The following is a 20,928-nucleotide window of genomic DNA, read 5'->3' on the forward strand; positions in this document are numbered from 1 at the left end:
TGATCGTACAAGTCTTCTATGACGATAGCTTGATCGCTGTTCTGCCAATGATGATGGCTAATCCTATTCCTCTACATGATAAAGCTTAGGTAAAGAGGTACAGGTCTTCTAATGACGATAGCTAACTCTGTTCTGCCTGTCTACCATCTCTGTTACAAGTTATGAAGGAACAGACAGTAGTTCGAACATATGAACATACTATCAGATGACATAGTTTCATACGAACACACAATCGAATGAGACGCTACAGATCACGTAGGCCGTTTGAATAATGGTCGGGGTAGTTGTCTCAAGCAGGGAGCTTGGACTAATGTTTATAAACAATTGAATGACTACAGGTTGCGGCATGTTATCTTAGCCTACATACTTATTGTATACGTCATCTTTAGCGTCTCTAGTCTGATCACATTCCTGCAAGCAATCTGGTTGACCTCTTTAGTTTTAGACTTTTATATATATGGACTAACATTCCATATTTTTATTATGTAAACACTTACATTAGCTCGGTCAGCTACCAAAACCAGCTACTGAATATTACTCAAACTTGACTTGCATCTGACTTATAGGAGTGTGATACAGACACTATGTGAATATATATATATATAAGTAAATAAAAATTCATTGTGTACATGAATTGATTCAAGTAATAAAATATAAAACAATGATATTGGTAAATAATAGTGATCACATGATATATATAATGATACAGTTTTTCACTTCATCTCTTTAAGATACTTATGCTACAGAAAATACTAATGTACTCCTGATAAGGCCATAGAATGAAGATTAAATGATAAAAATCATATTTTAATGATAAAAAGGTTCATATATGAATTGATAAAATTATTAATGTTTTATGCTGATTGATTCGTTGATTTTTATGCTAAATGTTATATATCTGATTCATTAATCAATATACTAACTCATGTATAACTGCAGATATTGGTAAGAAAAAGGGTAACAGATTGATTATAGGCTACCTGATTTGTTTATACATATGTATATGGATTCATATAATTATGAATTAATATGTGCACTTAAATAGATTCCTATTGCGTACACGCAAAGATATATTTAGATTCTGTTATTTATGATCATTTATATAAGAGATTCCTATTGCGTACACGCAAAGATATATTTAGATTCTGTTATTTATGATCATTTATATAAGAGATTCCTATGCGTACACGCAAAGATATATTTCGACTCTGTTATTATGATCAATTTATATATAGGATATATGATACTTTATATATATAGGATACATGACCGAGGTTATACTACTTCACGTTTTAACTAGCGTTCGAACAACTTTTCGTCCATTACACAGTTCCAGACAACCACCTTTAGCCAAATGAAACGGCCTTTTTTCAATGGTTAAAACAAGGGGAAAATTTGCCTGGGCGGGTCCAACGTTCCATTTTGCGCTCACACTTATTCTCTGCATCCTAAGCTACACGATTACGTTCGCGATGAATAGATCATCCCAGCACGAGTCCTTCGCCAGCAAAGTAGAGTTGAATATCCTTCGGGTCGTAATTGTCGGAAGTATGTCCCTTTTGTAGTCGAATTCCGACAGCCGCTGGAGGGTTCCGCATTAAAACGAGATTAACGACGAGATACGGTGTCGGTCGAAGAAGTCCATGAAATTCCTTCACATTGTAGGCGTTGTTACTTGACTGTAGTCGTCCGCTGCGACGAACGATTTTTTGAAGTTGCGATGTGAAACTCTCGTACTGCAGGATACTGTAACCAGGTTCCATTAATCAGCCTGCAAGTGAAATTATACTTGTCACAAGGGCAAAGTAAATTCAGACGACATCCAAATACAGGGGAGGGGAGAGAGCCATTTAGACCAGACTTAACCCACATGAATCGCTGATATTTTGGAATTCAGAAGAGTCCGCTGTACAAACTTTTTATCCATGGCATTAACAATGAGTGAACCTATCCAGGTCTATGATGACTCGTAAAAATATCCATAATTATAAAAAAATAAATAGATATCAATACGAATCTCAAAGAAAATTCGATATTACTGGTAGTAAGTTACTAGACAAAGAAGTGGAAAATGGAGCTATTTGTAAGATTGCCAGGCAGCATAAGAGTCAAAGAGAATATTAATCATGATTCTATGTGCCCTAACAAAAGTTTCATATTCAATTTTCTCGCGCGCATCCTCTGAGGTTAATTTTTTTTAAAAACTTTATTAATAGGTAGGAGATGCAACGAAAAAAACCCACTATGTAACTAATTTCTAAATAACTTTGGGTTTTTCAAGAAAATGTGACATTTTCCCATGAATGTTTTACTTGAATTGTAATAGGCTAATGTTGCAAGTAAATATTTCACATATGTATCTTGATACTTTCCTAAATGTCTATGAGGTTCAGAAAAATTAATTCATTTTGTTGTTATAGAAATTCTATTTGCTTATTTTGTTATTAATTTTAAAAATGATTGCAACTCCTTAGCTAAGTTGCATTGCGCATACGGGATAGACATTTTGTACCTAACGTCTGCCTTGCCCATGAGAAGTTCGGGCTAAGCATTCCTTTCTCCAGTCAATCTGCTTTTGCAAGCAGAGACGACACACAGATGAAGCCTGTGTAAGCAGATTATTGAGGTTAAAAGGAACAAATGCTGATACGGCAATGATGACGTCGTCACTTGGCAGGAGATTGCTCTCAGCCAGCTAAGAGTTACGTTACTTGCTGTAAGAGATACGACTTTAGTATTTTCAAATGATATTTTAGTGTTTTAATTCTCCACCCGCATGAGAAGAATGTCTGAAAAAAAAAAAAAAAACAACAGTACCAAAATTGAACAATATATTAGTTTCATGTTGGCATTATGTTAAAATTAAATATTCCTTATTCAAACTATATGAAAAAGGTTTCCATACAAATTCTATTATATATTAGCCCTGTATAAGATTCATATAGGATTATTCCATAGATAACTTTTCACTTCTAGACTTCCTGACTTTAAAATCTCTTTTATTTTATTTTATTTATTTATTTATTATTAGTTTATTTATTTATTTATTATTTAATTTTTTTTTTTTTCATTGACTACGAATATAAATCACCGGGACAGACAATATGTCAGTAGGTTTTTGGATATGTGTTTGAACTTTTAGCTTATTTGTCATTACTAAAGCGTTAAGTTAGAGTTCAAATCTTTACGCATATATATTTAGATATTTAATTAACCTATGGTTACGTTTTTGCTTATTGATTTTATCGTGATTCCTTTTTATTATAATTTGTAACCCTTCCGACTTCTTACGGAGTGTATTATATTGACTCCACTTGTATCCATATTTATCTTATTTTTTTTTATATTTATTTATTTTATATATTTTTTTTATATATATTGTAAATTAATGGTTGGCTGAATATGAAAGGTGTTCTAGCGGCGTACCGTATAAGGCTACTTGCGGCATCAATTCTATAGATACAAGATATAAATGATAAACGTATTTAAAACCGCGAGAACCGCTATAATCCAGTTCGGATCCAACATCACGAGTTGTAACTCGTAAGACATTGACACTTCCTATTTAATTATCCGTTATTCTACCAAAACCGATTGACTCTGGGTGATAAAATATATATTGGTTTTCTTAATGGAAAGGAATTCACACAACGTGTTAAGGAGATTATTATTGATTTACACCACCCGAGTCACAGATTATTATGTGTTTGAATTCCATATTTACTGATTTAGCACTCATAAATATTCCTAACGCACTCAATTTGCGGTGTTTGTTTTTAGTGCTATTAATTCTATATAACGTGTCAAGGAACTATTAACACTAAGAAGTGTTTATTCCCTCTGTCAGACTCGTAATTCTGTTAATAATTCTACGTATATTCTTTCAAGGATTGATTTGGCACAGGATAGGCTCCTAAACTGACAGGTGTCTTAGTGTGTCCCTTGTCTTCATGACACGTGTTACAATCAGTTATGTGCTTTTTATATCTGTAAGCATTGTAGGCCAGTAAAATAGTGATTTGGCTTTCGTGACATAGTAGGGAACCCTGGATGACGGAATGCAACCAGTTTATGACGATTGGTATGAAAGAGATTATTTACTAATACCTGGTCGTTAGTCATCTGCTGTGTTCTTCGGGTTTACCTCGTCACAGACCTACATATAATATTACATTGATTACATTATTCTGATACACATACTTTAAATATACTTTTGCTTTAGGGTTTCTGCTCGAAGTGTGTATTGTTTATGCTTAGCCGCTGACCCTGTTTCCGTTTCGAAGTGTTTTATTTTTGTTTTGGTGTTTATTGCTGCTGACTCTGTTTCCGTTTCGAAGTGTTTTATTGTTTGGGTTATGTCTGTTGACGCTTGCTTTGTTCAGTTTGTAACAGTTCTGCGCTCCGACCCAGATATTCAATGCTCGCGATCTCTTGGGTTAAGGAATTTTCTTGTTTAGATACGGTTTTAACAATAGGTACGGATGTTTTCTATATCTTTTAGTCCAATTAATGGTTCTTTGCTGTTATGGTGCGGGATTGCGGGATAATGCGTCAGCTATGATAATTGCTTTCCCAGGTAGATATCTTAACTTGGCTCCAAAGACCTGAATGATCATTTGTCACCGAGTTCCTTTTGGACTGTGATTAAAGCCTTTGAAAAACTCGGTAAAGGACTCATGTTCAGTAAGGAACTTTATCAGGATAGCCATAGATTATGAACTTAAAATGTACTAGTGTTAAAGATACCTAGCCCTTCCTTGCCTATTACTGCATATTTACTTTCAGAGGGCTTTAGTTTACGTGAATAAAAAGCTATAGGGAAGAACTGTTTATCATATGACTGAAGTAATACCCCTCTTACCCCTTGGTCTGAGGCGTCTGTTGCAATAAAAAAAAAATCCTTATTTAAATCAGGGATTTTAAGTTAGGTAAGCTGCATTATTCCGCTTTTAAGATATCGAACGCCTGTTGATGCTTTTCAGACCATAATAAATCTACGCTCTTCTTCGTAAGATCTGTTAAAGGAGCTGTCATGATAAGAAGGTTTACGTACAAATTACATACGATTGTAATACCCACTACAGCGCAAAAGTGCTGTATCCCCCTTTTACGTTAATAAGTACCGGAAAGTTATGAATAGCCGACACCTTACCATGGACTACTTTTAAGACCTTGACCAGACACATAAAACCTAGATAAACATGTTCGGTTTTTAAAAACTCACATTTAGATATTTTACTCTGAGATTATTTGTCTTTGTCTCTGTAGCACTAGCTCTACTTTATGTGAATGTACTTCTAAGTATTAGAAAAGATTACAAGATCATCCATATAGGCATGTAGGGTATCCCCTAAAAAATCTCCAAACACTATATTGTAATTGGGGATGGGGTGCAACGTAAGCCGGAGGCATACGTAAAAATTGATAATGTCCCCTGAGTGTGCGAAAAAAAAACGGTGTATGAGGTACAATCACTTAGGTAATGGTATCAGGTAAAAGCCTTTAAGTAAGTCCAAGTTGGTGAAAAAAATTTATTCTAACCTAACAGAGATAAGATGTCGTCGGTACATCGCACTGGGAAAACTATCGGAAGTCGTTTCCTTGTTTAAGCGACAGAATCTACGCAGATACGCCAAGTCCGATCTTTTATGGCATGACGTTGAGGGAAAATTATATGGGCTTATTTGATTTCCTAATGACTCCTATTACTAACATATTTCAACTTCGTCATTTATCTCTATTTTGAAATTTCATTGGGGTTCTACACGAAGGTACGATATAGCTTTATGTTTGTCCTTAGACCGTATTTTGTTTTCAATGACATCCGTTTTTCTCCCAGAGATCACTCGCTAGTGGAGAAACTTCCTGGTATTCAGGTAGAAGATAAAAAAAATTCTGCTGAATCACCTCTGCTTGAATGACTTTACGGATATTACTTTAGATAGATTATCAGAGAGATTCATCCACGACTGGTTGGGCGTGATTAAAAACTAGCAACAATAAAAAATGCGATATTTATAACTTCCAGTATCCACGATATGTATACTTTTAGGGCTTTGTTCGCGGAAATCGTTATATTTCAGAGTGTCGGGAAGGATTAAAAATTTCATTTCCCAGCAAAGTCTTTTTACACGCACTAAGACATTCGAGGGTGTGCATGCTTCTCGAGATTTTTGCGTGCAAAGTACGACTGCGGTTGTGGGAGAATTCTGTTGGGTCATTTGAACAATGTTACGATTTATGAGACAAATGTATAGTTCCTCTATATAAGTTATTATTTAACTGTCTCTTTTTGTTCAAACTGATTTTAATATGTTTGAAGGTTTATAGGATTTTCATTTGATAAACACGCCTTATTTTGCAGGATGTAAGATAATATTTTGTATACCCCTAGATGAATCTTACAATTACGCTAGATACAGATCAATGTTTTTTATAACTATAGAGGTATCTGTAAGCGCTCGCTTATCCGGACTTCTCATTAGGGAAGTTCGAACAACAGACGGTGAGTCCGTAAATATGGTAATATTGTACTAAAGGAATAAATAAGATATTCTGAATTTTTACGGCGCGTACAGTCGGGCTTAATCACCATATTTATTATAAACTTATGTATTAAATTACTAGAACTGCTCTGATTTACTTGATACTGTCGTGTGATGCATAGGAAAATCCTTTTTAGTTTCAAAAAGATATCGGTATGTATGAACCAACATCGCTTTTCCCCACTCTGCTAGAGTCGCTTATTGTGTGGAATTGCTTTGCTTTGAACACTTCGGCAGTTTTTCGACTGACCTTGACCGCTTGACTAGGTGACACAGTCACCGAGTTTGCTTGTTTGATTCTGAACGGGCTACTGTTTCTATTTCTTTTTGTAATAATTAGGATCCTTCTCTTATTACCATCGGCAACGTATTGTGTGTTTTTTAGCATTATGTTGCTGGTTACGTATAAAGCAATGAATGATGAACTATTAGGACTGAGCGATTACTAATAAGACAAGTTATCTCTACTGTATTCAATTTTAACTGTTTGTACTTCATTCTTTGCTAAAATTTGAAATAGTGAGGGATCTGGTCAGCGCGTTTAGCCTGATGAAAGTTTTTTTACAGACATGTTATTCCTTGCAATCCAGCCATATTTTAAAGTTAAGTTGAGTCATTGAGGTTCGATATTTTATATAACTCAAAAACTCAAGGCTAAAACTGCGATCGGGACTTTGCAAAGGAGCATTTATTGTCATGACCCGAAATAGTGTTACCTCTAATTTATATAGATTTGTAACGGGTGTTCCACTTGTTTTTGTGTGTTTTCTAATCACTACGGTGCTTAACGACCCTATCCATGCATCTGTATAAATACAGACGTCCACTGCGTAAACGCATATTCACTGTTTAATATGATTTGTTACGTAAGGGATTAAAATAATCACCCCAAAAATGATAAAATTAACATAGTATATGATTATGAATATTTTAGTAGAACTTCTGGAAACAGACACTCAAGATAAAAAACTCGCAGTAGCGAAATCTCAATGATGTAGATAATTTCTGTAAAAAAGTAAGATAAGAATGTCTCGTAACTTCAGCCACAGGAATAACGAAATTCGACCTGTAAAGGAAACACTCAAAGTTACTCCAAATGAATAAAAAATTGTACTTAGCTTGCTTTTGTGGGAAGTCACGGTGTTCCGATAACGACACACGGCCTTGGTCCTCCTTCTCTATTTAGCGGACGACCTGGTTTGGCTTCAGTTTCCCCCGTGCGCGTTGTTTCGATGATTCGAGCCCTTGAAAATCCGATGCTGCAGACGCGTTCGGTTTGTTTCTTGAAGTTCCGGAAACGCTCACTAACGATGTTTTCTTGAATGATTCTAATGAGAGACGAAGCTTCCGTTGCCGTAGGAAAAGGACACGTCGGTTTTGTTTCTTGAAGTTATTCACTAAACGATGATACTAAGTTGCTTGACGAATCTTGTTGTTTTCTGAAGTCGCTCACTAACGATGATACTAGGTTTGCTTGACGAATCTGCTGCTTCCGTCGTCGTTGACTTCTTATGATGCATGATTTATTATTCTGGTTTTTCTTCGTAGGACGTTGTAGAGTTCTTCTGGTCCGCTGGCCACCAATATTAGGGCTCTGCCTTGTATGATAAGGCGCCCTATGAGGTAATGTTAGACTAGCTATAATCTATACGCTAAGTCGGTTGGTATTGCACTTCCATCTTCAATGGAGTGTCTGGGGTTTTGTAGATCACTTACGAAGTCGGTATTATCTTTACGACGATGCGTTAAACTCATGGTTCGGTGAGGTTCTTGAGAAAACACAAGGTATAAAATAGTATATTCTTCTGAAGTTTTACATGATGAAGATCAGGTATGATCGTACAAGTCTTCTATGACGATAGCTTGATCGCTTCTGCCAATGATGATGGCTAAATCCTATTCCTCTACATGATAAAGCTTAGGTAAAGAGGTAGCAGGTCTTCTAATGCCATTAGCTAACTCTGTTCTGCTGTCTACCATCTCTGTTACAAGTTATGAAGGAACAGACAGTAGTTCGAACATATGAACATACTATCAGATGACTAGTTTCATACGAACACAATCGAATGAGACACGCTACAGATCACGTAGGCCGTTTGAATAATAGGTCGGGGTAGTTGTCTCAAGCAGGGAGCTTGGACTAATGTTTATAAACAAACAATTGAATGACTACAGGTGACGGCATGTTATCTTAGCCTACATACTTATTGTATACGTCATCTTTAGCGTCTCTAGTCTGATCACATTCCTGCAAGCAATCTGGTTGACCTCTTTAGTTTTAGACTTTTATATATAGGACTACATTCCATATTTTTATATGTAACAATTACTATATATATATATATATATATATACACACACATACATACATATACATGCACGAATAATTTGATAAGTAAACCAAGGCTGAAAGCCATCCCGGTGTCTAACTGCGAGGCCTTTATGTCCTAGGTAGTTTACGTATCGCTGAAAGCAGTTCGTGATTTTTTCTCAGTTTGCATTGTTTACATTCTTGGCTCTCAGTGCTGGAGGTGCGCCCATGAGGCTCAAGACCCCTTATCTTCATTCTAAGGCGACTTTAGAAAGGCGGCAGTGGTTATCTGGAGTCCTTGTCTGACATTAACTCTCCTGCTTTACTTCGCTTTTAAGGCGGTCTCTGCTTCTGCTTCTGCTGCTGCTGCTCCATCCTATTCAGAACGGCGTAGACAGGAGGGAAGAAAATAGGAGTTGGAGAAGAGAGAAGTTTGGAGAGAGGAAGGATGAGGGGTCTTCAGGAAGAGATAGCTTTGTCAGGCATTCCAGATTCCGCTGGCCCTCTCGTTCTTCTCCTGGCTCTTGCTCCTCCTTCACTCACCTCTCCTTGTTACCTTTTAAGGTGATGTCGAAGAAATTATCCTCAAGGAACCAGTTATGAAATACCCAGTGCTCACGGGGCCATCGCTGTGAAGATTTCGGAAACGCTGACCTCTCATATCGTTAGATGTAGAAAGATCTGCTCTCTCTCTCTCTCTCTCTCTCTCTCTCTCTCTCTCTCTCTCCAAAAGCTCGATTCGGAAAAGTGGTATATTTGTCTAAAGGGTATACATCAAGCGTAATCTGCCATAAACTGTTTACATACAACCAGTATAAACTTAGTGTTAAAATATCACTCTTAGTACCTATATTCATAGATGGATATGGTTGTTTTTCAGGTGTTCGAACTTTGTAGGACATACCCTATCATGAGATGTCAATATTGCATTAGTTCTTAGGATTCCACCAATATTAGTGTACCTTTTTCAAGTGGGCTATGTTACTGCATGCCTGTTTACTGGATCTTACTGTAAATTTGATATTTACATTTCTTACTTATATGTTGTTAACATTATTTTTATTTTCTCTTATTGATATAATTAATGATAAGAAGGCCCAAGTGACATATAGCCGAGTCAGTCTCAGAAAATGTGTCAATAAGTTACCTTGTTAAGAGATAAGTCATCACTTTACAAGCTAACTTTTTTGAGACTAAAAAATCATGTTAGTCATCACTGATGACTTAACTTGATCTCTAAAAGACGTCATTTAAAGTATTTATTAGGAGTTCTCAGAGGAGTTCTTATTTTAAAGTTAATTGTGGGACTTTTTACAAGTGTATGTACACATATAAAATATATATATACGTATATATACTGTATATACGTATATATACTGTATATACGTATATTTGTGTGCATGGTTGTGTCCCAGGCCAGCCAATCTACAAGAACTTGATGGATTATAGCGCCAGAGAAAATCACGTTTAAGATTACGCTGGTCATCACGTTTAGTTTGGGCTTGATGATATACAGAGGCAGATAATGAAGGAAATTGGTGAAGGCACTAAAGTAGATTGTGATCAGGAGATAAAAACAAGATTTCCTAATCACAAGTTTGTGATCAGGAGATGAACAAAAGATGAAGGATGATAAGGGACATCCAGTCTAGGAGATCGCTTACGATGACTGATGCTTTGTCCCAGATCGATGATATTTACATATAGAAACGTAATAATAAAATGTTTTAGAACATTGAACCATCTGTTAAATGTTGCAGCTTTGTTTAGTGGCATCATAATCTTAGGTAAAAAACGTGAAAAGATTCACAAATTATATAACCATACAAATGTGTAGATACAAATTTGGAGAACCTCCACCAACTGCTAAAAAATTGAGAGAGAGAGAGAGAGCTGCTTGTTGGATTGGGCTTCAGCCTGTTTTCATTCCTGTCATTGCTGAAATTAAAAAGTACGATACTAGTTTCCGAGGCAAGTCTCGTCACGTACGTACATTCACTCATGCCAGAATGACTTTGTAAACTAGGGTGTTGCTCTCATTTCCAAAGCCCTGTGACACACTTTCCACTCTGTGAATAAAGTTGATTTCGATCAGTGTCCTCGCTGTTGTGCTTGGATGCCAAAACGCACTACCGCCCATGCAGCCTTCCTTCTTTTCCATTTCGTGTCGAAGGTTAACAAAAAGTTGAGGTGTGTCGATCCGCTTTATTGACGATTCCATCCTGTTTATGTGGCTAATCTTTATGTTAGTAACTTTAATATCCAGTAGAGCGTTAGTTCTCTCTCTCTCTCTCTCTCTCTCTCTCTCTCTCTCTCTCTCTCTCTCTCTCTCAAGTATTTTGTCCGAATAATACATCAATAAATTTTTAAATCAGACCATAAATTTAAGTTCCTTCTTTTTGTTTGTTCAGTGTTTATTTTATATATTTTGTGAATTTTGATCTAATATCAGCCTGCTTTTTTCTTAGTTTGTTTTGGTAAACCTATTCAAGTAATTATTATTTTCATGCAGTCATCGCTTCGTCAACTTTTCAATTTGTGCTGCCACACGTACCAATTTGTATTTTTAAAGTTATATTGTGTTGAATTTACATCTTATTTTTATCTGCTTGTACTGTAAACTTTGCGTTCTTAAAAATCGTTGTACTACCGGCTAATATTGGTTTTAGGACATAAGTAAGTCATCCATAAGCGTATTAATGGTCCATTTTCTTTGATGCTGAAGAGTTATCCATGTGCGTATTAGTGGTGCATTTTCTGTGATTTGATCGAGTACCGTTTTCTTTTTCAGATGTCAAACATGGGGGTAACAGCAAGAAAAGGATTGGTTTCGGAAAGTTCCTAAAAACGTTAAAGAGAGATTTGAAAAGGTCTTCGGGCACGACGAAGAACAATAAAAATCGATTGACTCATAATTTAAATAATCTACCAAGGGTAAGAATTCATCATAACGTAACATTCATACGAATCATTAATGAAAACCTAGCCTTAGCTAAATAGGCATAGCTTGTGGTTGCATTAGTGTTTAGTGTAGGTTATTTGTAAATATTTTCATTATACATAGACACATATAGTCTAGTTACCTATAGAAGAGGAATAATTCATGTCATTTGAATGCAGTTAATATCCCAAGAAATGAGATAGAAGTGAAGTATGTAAATACATTGGTCCAATTTAAAAGTTTGGGTTTGTATGATAGAAATAGTTCATAGTTTCATTTGTGTGAAGAACAGAATGTTTTTACATGCTTGATGCCAAGCCTAGTCTCTTACGATAGATGATGTGGAAAACTGCATTGGTTAATAAAATACAACGCTGTTTCTTCATTTTTATGATCACATATGCGATATTTTTTAGATTTCTTTACAATATTGGTGATGTAATTACCGTATAGTTTATCTCAAGGCTATGCTTACTTTCTTCCCGTATTTGTCGAATAAACTGTTTTTGTTTCCAACAAAATAATTATAGACATATGTGATTTTTTTCTCATTAAAAATGGAGGAAACTATATTTTTTAATCAGTGCTTTTGAATTTTGAAAATTAGCTCTTTTAGGCATTAGATAGATACAAATAAGGGAAACTTGTTTGGCAATCGGTGATTAGGAAATCTTGTAGGATTTTCTTAATCACCGATTACCCATGTGATTGTATTTCCTTCTTAATGTTATATAATACTTAAACTTAAATTACCTTTATTAATTACAGATATGTTTTCAATTGGAATTTATCTTTTCATATTAGGAAATTATTATTCATCCTTATGTGTTCTTAGACAGTTAATTATACAGTATAAGTATACATAGTGATATGATATATAAACTCCCCGAAAGTTGCTTCGTTTCATAATTCAAATGCCTAAAATGACAATTGGACGACTATGATGTCATGCATGTCTGTGGTGGTTTGAACTTGGAGTGTGTGCGACAGAACATAGGACAGATGAAGTAAAGCCTCGTAATGACGGCAACTACTCCGTGTATTGACGCATTCATTTTAAACTTTTCTACGAATTGAAATGGCCTCCTGACCCCTACCAACCCCACCTCCCCGACCCTTTGAGACTTCTTGTTGATATCCCTCCCCCATCTTTTCCTTGTACATAATATAAGCTTTAGGCGACAACAATAGACAGCTCCTTGGGCTGGGTTTGTGCTCAGATGCCTCAAGATATGTGTGTTCAGCTTCTGGCCTTGTTTGGATAGGACCTCCCGTTTCGTGGACATTTGCTTTCAGCTTATATGGGCGGCTATGTTTACTCTTGATAACCAGAATCTTGGAAGATGATGAGGTTCAGGTGGTTTGTTTGTTTGTGTGTGTGTGTGAGAGAGAGAGAGAGAGAGAGAGAGAGAGAGAGAGAGAGAGGTTGATGAAGAAAAATGTGTATTAATTTCATTCAGTACGGGAATTAATTAGAAACAACTCTCTATTTATTTTAATTTTAAAAATGTAAAGAATACTAAGCACGGATGACCCCAGTGTTAATAGTTGAATTGAGAGACAGTAGTGGTGTGTGTTACAGGATACTTAGGTTAACTGTGTGAAACTTTTCATATCAGTAGAAAGATTGTCGAGAACGCAGTCATATCTTCAGTGATTTGCTTCTTAGCAAATTGATGTTTATTCATTTGTGTTGGAGTTGATGAGCAAGGCGCGTAAAAGTGTATGTATATGATATAAAGAATAGACTCCCAAATATGTTTTATGCAAGGTGTAGATTGAAGACGAGGAAGTACGCCCGATTGTGTGTACACAGCTGAAATAGGAAGAGAGAGTGTTAGATATAAACCTAATTACGGATTTTAAACATGCCCCTATGCATTGGAGATACTGTTGCTTCTTATATTGAGGTCGTGTGGGGTGTTTAATATTGGCCATACTATCGAACATTTGCACATAGTTATGACCATGTTTTAATCACCCCACCGCCACCATCTGCTCCCCATGTTGCCTTCCCTCCCTCTTATGTTTGCATGGTGTGTTTATGCATGGATTCGACCCCCTCCTCATATCCCTCTGCAGAACTATGGTGAGACAGGTCTGAGTACCACGCCGCTGGTCATGCTGCCTGGATACTCTTCCCCAGCCTCCTCCAGGGGCTCACACTCCACCCACTCCCACTCCAGCCACTCACACTCCAGCAGCCATTCTAACCAGGCCTTCGTCTCTGCCTCGGCACCTGGTACTCCTGGCTCTTCGGGACCAGTCCGAGATTCAGGTCTGCAGGAGGCCATCGAAAGGGTAAGTCTGTGAGTTCACCTCCTCCCAAGACCTCTCTGATCGCCTATCGTCTCGCCGCCGCCTAAAAATGATGATGATGATGATGATGATGATGATGCTCTTGTGGCTGAAGATGATGGTTATGATGATCATGATGAGGTCTCTCTATTCATTACTTATTTACGTCAGCTGTTTTTGCCTCCCTCAAACCTGCTGCCTAACGCATGCTTCTTTGCCCCATCAGAAGGACTCCTATTTCCCTTCCTTCCCCAAGGATGAATAGAATTGGCTTACTTATCATCTTGTCTCATTGCTTTAATCTCCCAGGTGATATTCGAATATTATTGATGTTCTCCTTAGTCTCTGTCTCTCACAGCAGATCCTTAGACTCAAAATTAATGTAGAAAGTATTCGCTTTATTTAGGGAGGTCCTTCTGGAGATGAAACTCACAATTGCATGACCATTTACTTTTCCTCACCGTCAGTGCCTTACTCATCACTATTTGCATTACCCTCACCATGTTCATACGCACATTCAGTTTTGAATGTATTTAGTAATGATTTTTCCATGTTAAGAGTACTCGTAGCTTTTCAGAATTAAACTGAAAATCATTATTTTCTCATATTTTAGTAGTAAAAAAGCGGGTTACTAAATTCCCGTATTGATCATTCCTTATGTTTTGCTCAAGAATGTCTTATGGACTCTCAAAACAGTTAGCTGAAAAATGAAAATATTGTATTACAAAGTAAACTTTTATGAATTGCTTGCGATGTTTTGAACTTAACTGAAAGACTTTATGTATATTATATATATATATATATAGATATATATATATATGTGTGTGTGTGTGTGTGTGTGTGTGTGTGTGTACTATATATATATATATATATATATATATATATATATATATATATCATATATATAATATTATACATATATATATATATATATATACTATATATATATATATATATATATATATATATATATGAGAATTTTGAACAGGTGACAATGAATATAATGTTGCTATAGCTATAAAGTCATTCAGATTTACTTGTGTGTTTATCTATGTTGACAAAGCATCTATGAAGGTTTACTTCGTAAAACAACATACTCAGTTATTGTAATTTTATTAGTATTGATTAGATAAATCTGGCATAAATTCAGTTTTATTATTTTACACTGTTATATTGATGTTTTCTCCTAATAATCTAAAATGCGGGAAACCTTCATTTTACTTTATGCCTGGGAATTATAATGATTCTTTATAACATTTAGTAAGGACGAATGTGTATCTCATTGAAGTAAGTTTGTTGATTTGCATAAATCCATTTGCATTTCAGTAATTGAATTATTTCCATTTATATTGAAAAGCACCGAAGGAAATGAGCTTTATATGTAGTGTAATTTTACAATGGATTTTCTCTGAGTGAATCGAAGTAAAAATAGTCATATTCCGTTTTATTATATTGATTAGATTTTACTATCACTAAAAAGTGAACTCATAAGCGATTATACGGGTGCTAGATATTTTTTTCAATTAGTTAATAGGAAATTTAGTGCTTGTTACGCTTGAATTTTAATATCCTGATAAATGTCGTCGTGGAAATAAGGCTAATTTTATTATGAGTCTGCTCGTTGCTATTGAAAAGCATCCAGGGGAACCGAGATCGGAGAAAAACAGCACCGTGAACCATTGATGGTAAAAATAGATTTTGAAAAAAGATGATCGTCAAAACTTCTGAAACGAAATGATCGTTAACGATCATTCAAATGACGTCAGAGAGCAGGAAGGCGAATGAGTATATGAAGGATTTAATATAATTATACTGATAAATGTTCACTGTCTTGTTAGTCACTTTCCTCTCGTTTTATTCGTTTGGCTTTTTATGAAGAAAATTGTCTCATTGTTAACTCTGTTTTCAGCTGAAGGAGCAAGAAATGCAAAGAAGACGAGAAGAACAATTTAGAGAACACGAACAGGTAAGTGGAGTCTTTTGAGAATTTCAGACGGGAAAAGGACAATCAGTTATTATTATTATTATTATTAATATTATTATTATTGTTATTATTATTATTATTATTATTAATATTATTATTATTGTTATTATTATTATTATTATTATTATTATTAGTAGTTTAGTAGTAGTAGTAGTAGTAGTAGTAGTAGTAGTAGTAGCAGGAATGTTTTAGTTTAGTCTAATACGAACGAAAATCTGAAAAATTGTGTAGGTCTACGAAGAGAAGGTTCACAGATACGGAAACACTAGATAGCATAAGAACCTCAAGAGTAGGATTTTGCAAGCGGCAATTATTGATAAAGCTCTCACACACACACGTGCATAAATATATATATATATATATATATATATATATATATATATATATATATATATATATATATTAATCATTTAGCATATTAACGGTTGAAATTGTGTTGACAGTAGAAACTTTTCTCCTTGTCCTGTATGGTTAGTAACATACTAGCCCTTTATTGACTTTCTACTAGAGGAGCGTTAAGTCGTATTGCTATTTTGATATTTCTACTGGAAGTTTTCAAGAGCTAAGGATCCCAAGTTACCGCTTTCAACAGGATACTTGAGGGACCAAACCAGGCAATATGAGGTTTCTTGGTTTTTCTCGTACGCGTTCCTTTTTGAAAATTATCTTTCGATATTGACGTTCACTCTTGTACACCAAAATATCTTGTTTTCGTAAAAGATGGCGGTTACTAGAAAATACTGATGCAGGCAGTTTCACTCGCCTTCTTATTGCGGACCAGCCATCATACTCTCGCGGAAAGTTGAAAAGAATAAAAGGTATTCATTCCACGATTCTTAATTGAAGTGGAACACAAATATTCCTCCTACTCAGAAAATAATTAGGACACGACGCGAAGTTTCTTCGCCAACTCAGGGGAAACTTGCGGCAGCGACCTTATTAATTTCTCCCCGTTTTACTTGTAAAAACGTTCTCATCACGGTGGTGAATAACGTAACGGTCCAGTTCCACATCGCTAAACCACAGTCCCTTAAATCAAACCGACGGTAACGTTTAACGTTTTCGGAAGTGCCCGAAATTTTTACGAACTCCAGTGAATTATTTGGGGGCTTGTTACTGTACGTACACACGCGCGCGCAAGCAGAAATGTGCGTTGCTTCCGGGTTAGATACTTTATGTGGTGCTACTACGTTTAATCTTGACATTTTAATTGTGACGCTGGTTACGTATTTCGTATTCACTGTTATGAAGGTTTTTCGTAGAGGGTACCTGATTTTATTTAAAAAAAATATATAAATAAATAAATAAATATATATATATATATATATATATATATATATATATATATATGCGTATATATATACGTGTATATATATATATAGTATATATACTATATACACTATATGTATACCTATATATATACATATATATATACACACACACACGACTTCGCTGTCTGAACGTCTTGTTGAAACACTGATCAGTCAAAATGCAAGTTACCTTGTTGCTTAAGGAGCTGACAGTGTCCTTTTATAACGCTGTATATATTGCTCTATAAAACTGGTACATGGAACGTTACTTGCCAGCTTTATACAGCACCAATCATTGAGGTCATTTTTCTTTTAGCTTTAATTTACTAGCAAGTTAATCAGTGTAGTAAGACTTAAGTTTAAAACGTTTACAAGGATTTTGACCCGTGTCCTTGACGAACTAAGAAAGAAGGAAGATGCAGTTAGCTGATTGCAATTCTGCACCCTATGAACTAAACCTTCATTGATAACAGGACAGTGAGGATGGCTGGCAGCTCTTACCGGGGGAATGTCGCTGTCGCTCCTGTTAGCTGTCAGTTGCTCCGGAGTTTTTCAGCATTCAAATAGATTATCCGGGCGGGGCACAATTTAAAATTTAATTTTGATTTTTGTAAATTAAACTTAGACAGGGTCAGAGTGGGTCAAGAGTTGCATTGGGTGTCGCATATGAAATGAGTCGCACCCTTCTTTATTATTAGATTAATGTTTATTCTATCAGTTTCATGAACAGACGCATTGTTCCAATGACGGTGTCGTGAGGTCTGTTCTCGTTTTTCTCATCCATTCAAAATAGTATCTTTTGCTTATGTGTGCCAAGCTACAAATACAAGGGCTGCAATAGGGAACGGAATAAGAAATTAGAAAGTAAATTATAAAGTATGAAGAGAGAAAACAAAGAAAAAACTGATTAGTTATCAAGAAAAAATGGATGTGACTGATAACAAATAAACTATGAATAGATTCTCATGACCACGTGCTCATGACAGCTTTCTGTACAAAAAACCATTCGATGAAGATTGCAGCTGTCCAACTTCATGATTAGAGAGATTATTCTTTAGATTGATTACAGTAGGAATAAGATTTTCTATAAAAGATGTAGTATAGCACTTCATAATAAAAAAGGCAAGACATTGGGGATTAACTGCGAATCTTGTACTATGCAATGAATGGTATGATCATGAAGGTTTCATTGCAAAGGATGATCGGAATTATGAAAGGTTTTATACAGCATAATGCCAAGATCAGGATTGAACGGTTAAAAACAATAGTAAAATCATCACCTTAATAATTGAATCAAGTTTAGATGACGTATTCCCTTGGCTGAATTTTATATGAAGGCTGAGGAATCACCTGTCATAAATTGATTGAGGCCTTAGTGATATTATCATACTTTATAAACTTACCATATATACTTACACACATATATAATATAATATATTAATATATACACACACACAACACACACAAGTATATGGAAAATTGTATACGGAGTTTTGAGTTTTTAGTGCTGTTTCAGCATCCTTAATTTGGTACCTTTTTAGTTAAAGTTCATGTCTTAACGAATTCAAGCTTTAAAAACCTCCTGTTGCTAGTGAATGCCAGATTATAACTTTTTTGTTGCTTTCATACATGAACGGAACTTCTCTGTCTGCCAAGAACTATGCCAGCTCCTTTTTTTTTTTTTTTTTTTAAAGGAAAGGAAACTAACCAACGCCAACGTCCTGAAATACAATAGTGTTGTCAGCAAGCAGATTATTTCGGTAATTTGTTTTAGATCTTAATATCTAAATGACATGTTATCATATTAAATTTGGAATACCTTCAAACTGGCTATAATGTAAAGTATTTGGCCGCTAAACACGAGTATGAATTAACAAAAGCAATATATCACTACTTGTTATTAATATATGTATGCATATACATACATATGCATACACATGTGCGCAGGCTTATATTTGTGTAAATATATATGTATATACGATGAGAGCATATATATATATATATATATATATATATATATATATATATATATATATATATTATATATACTTACCTTTTTGCATATCTATTTAATACACACTCTCACACACACACAAACACACAAACTGCGCGTGCTTGTCTTTGTGTAGAGGCTTGCCTAGAAATGATTACTTTACGTTCCTGAGCAGGTCTTTTGGGGTGAGGTTGCAAGCGCCATGTCCTTCTCTGTTCATCGATTTTATTGGGAGTGTTATATTAGGTTCTATGCTTCATCCTGTGAGGGTTTTTGTCTATTTTGTTTTTACATATTTTTCATCATGAAACCTCTTTCCTTATTACGGGCACGTATTCATTCTTATCGCTCTTATTCATTCTTCTATATATACCCTTAATAAATGCTTGTTAATGATTATCAAAGTCCATCAACACGCACTCATCGGCGTTCATGTTCGCTGAGGTTTTTGAGTAATTCCTTCTAAACAATCGTACTGATGTCATTTTAAAGCGAACAGTTTTGATAATGTTTAATGAACCTTAAACTTATGTTATTTGAAAGGAAGTGGGCTGTCAGAACGCTAATCAACAGCTGTCTTGCGCTAACACCGACAAGTGAAGGGGTTTCCTGTCGAAATTCATAATCTCTTCAGAGGATGAGAGTTTTGGGAGCCAAGTTCCAAATTAATCACTTTAGTAATTACCTTAGATGTACCTTTCCATTTACTCAGAGGTTGAAGTCTCTCTCTCTCTCTCTCTCTCTCTCTCTCTCTCTCTCTCTCTCTCTCTCTCAGGGATCGCGTGTACTTGCGAAGAACGAATTTTGAGATGTTCATTCAATACTCTCTCGAACCGGTTTTCTCATGCTGTAATAACATCGTGCTGTCCCTAGCGTTCATTTGGGGGTTGGTTTTTTCTCAGAGAGAGAGAGAGAGAGAGAGAGAGGAAATGAGCGGTAGTAGTCAGCAACTCAAAAAACTGTACTTTAACGCTACTGTAGCCTTCGTATGACAACCGTCATAGCTTCAAGGGTACACATTATTTCCTTGTTCATGCACCACTCATTTTTGATAGTATGTCAGTTCGTTTGAACTTTTCCTTATTCTTTTCATTCGAGTCATCTCGTTTCCGCTTCATCTTTGGATCATTGTTGTCTTTGTATTTATTTATAGCTGTTATTCATAACGTGCCTTCCTTTATTTATTCCAATGAGTCCCTGGCTTCGTCATCTCCCCCTCACCTCCATCTGCCATCGGATTCCGCTTCCTCCATCAGTGTTCCTCCACATCGTCATCGTCTCTCTAAACCCTCCATCTCCAACGAGTGGTCCCCCATTGCCTCTGTCTGGCCTCCCCCTTCTCTCCTTCTCTCTCTTTCTCCCCTCCGAGACACACACACACACACTTTAGATTTCCTCACTCTGTTGACTCCCCCGCTGCGATTATGGTCTCGTCCAAGATGTTTCAAATGGAAAATTCTCTTCGATTTCGATGTCAGTGATGTCTTTCTTTCACTTTTCTAACTGCTCTTTAATGTATTAGCAGGCGAGAAGAGTACTTTTCAAT

General features: G+C 35.7%; 1 protein-coding gene across 5 annotated transcripts in view; it reads left to right on the forward strand.

Moving 5' to 3' along the window:
* The window catches only part of LOC135220969 (uncharacterized), a 1,037,101-nt gene that overhangs the window by 757,730 nt on the left and 258,443 nt on the right, over positions 1–20,928 (forward strand). For 4 of the 5 annotated variants that reach the window (XM_064258641.1, XM_064258643.1, XM_064258642.1 and 1 more), the window contains 3 exons: positions 11,648–11,790; positions 13,880–14,098; positions 16,005–16,061. In XM_064258641.1, the coding sequence (XP_064114711.1) occupies positions 11,648–11,790; positions 13,880–14,098; positions 16,005–16,061 (419 nt within the window). The remainder of the gene's footprint in view (positions 1–11,647; positions 11,791–13,879; positions 14,099–16,004; positions 16,062–20,928) is intronic. The other variant, XM_064258645.1, reaches the window with a different exon arrangement.

The sequence above is a fragment of the Macrobrachium nipponense genome, chromosome 2 (assembly GCF_015104395.2).
Source record: "Macrobrachium nipponense isolate FS-2020 chromosome 2, ASM1510439v2, whole genome shotgun sequence".
In the NCBI taxonomy this organism is placed as follows: Eukaryota; Metazoa; Arthropoda; class Malacostraca; order Decapoda; family Palaemonidae; genus Macrobrachium; species Macrobrachium nipponense.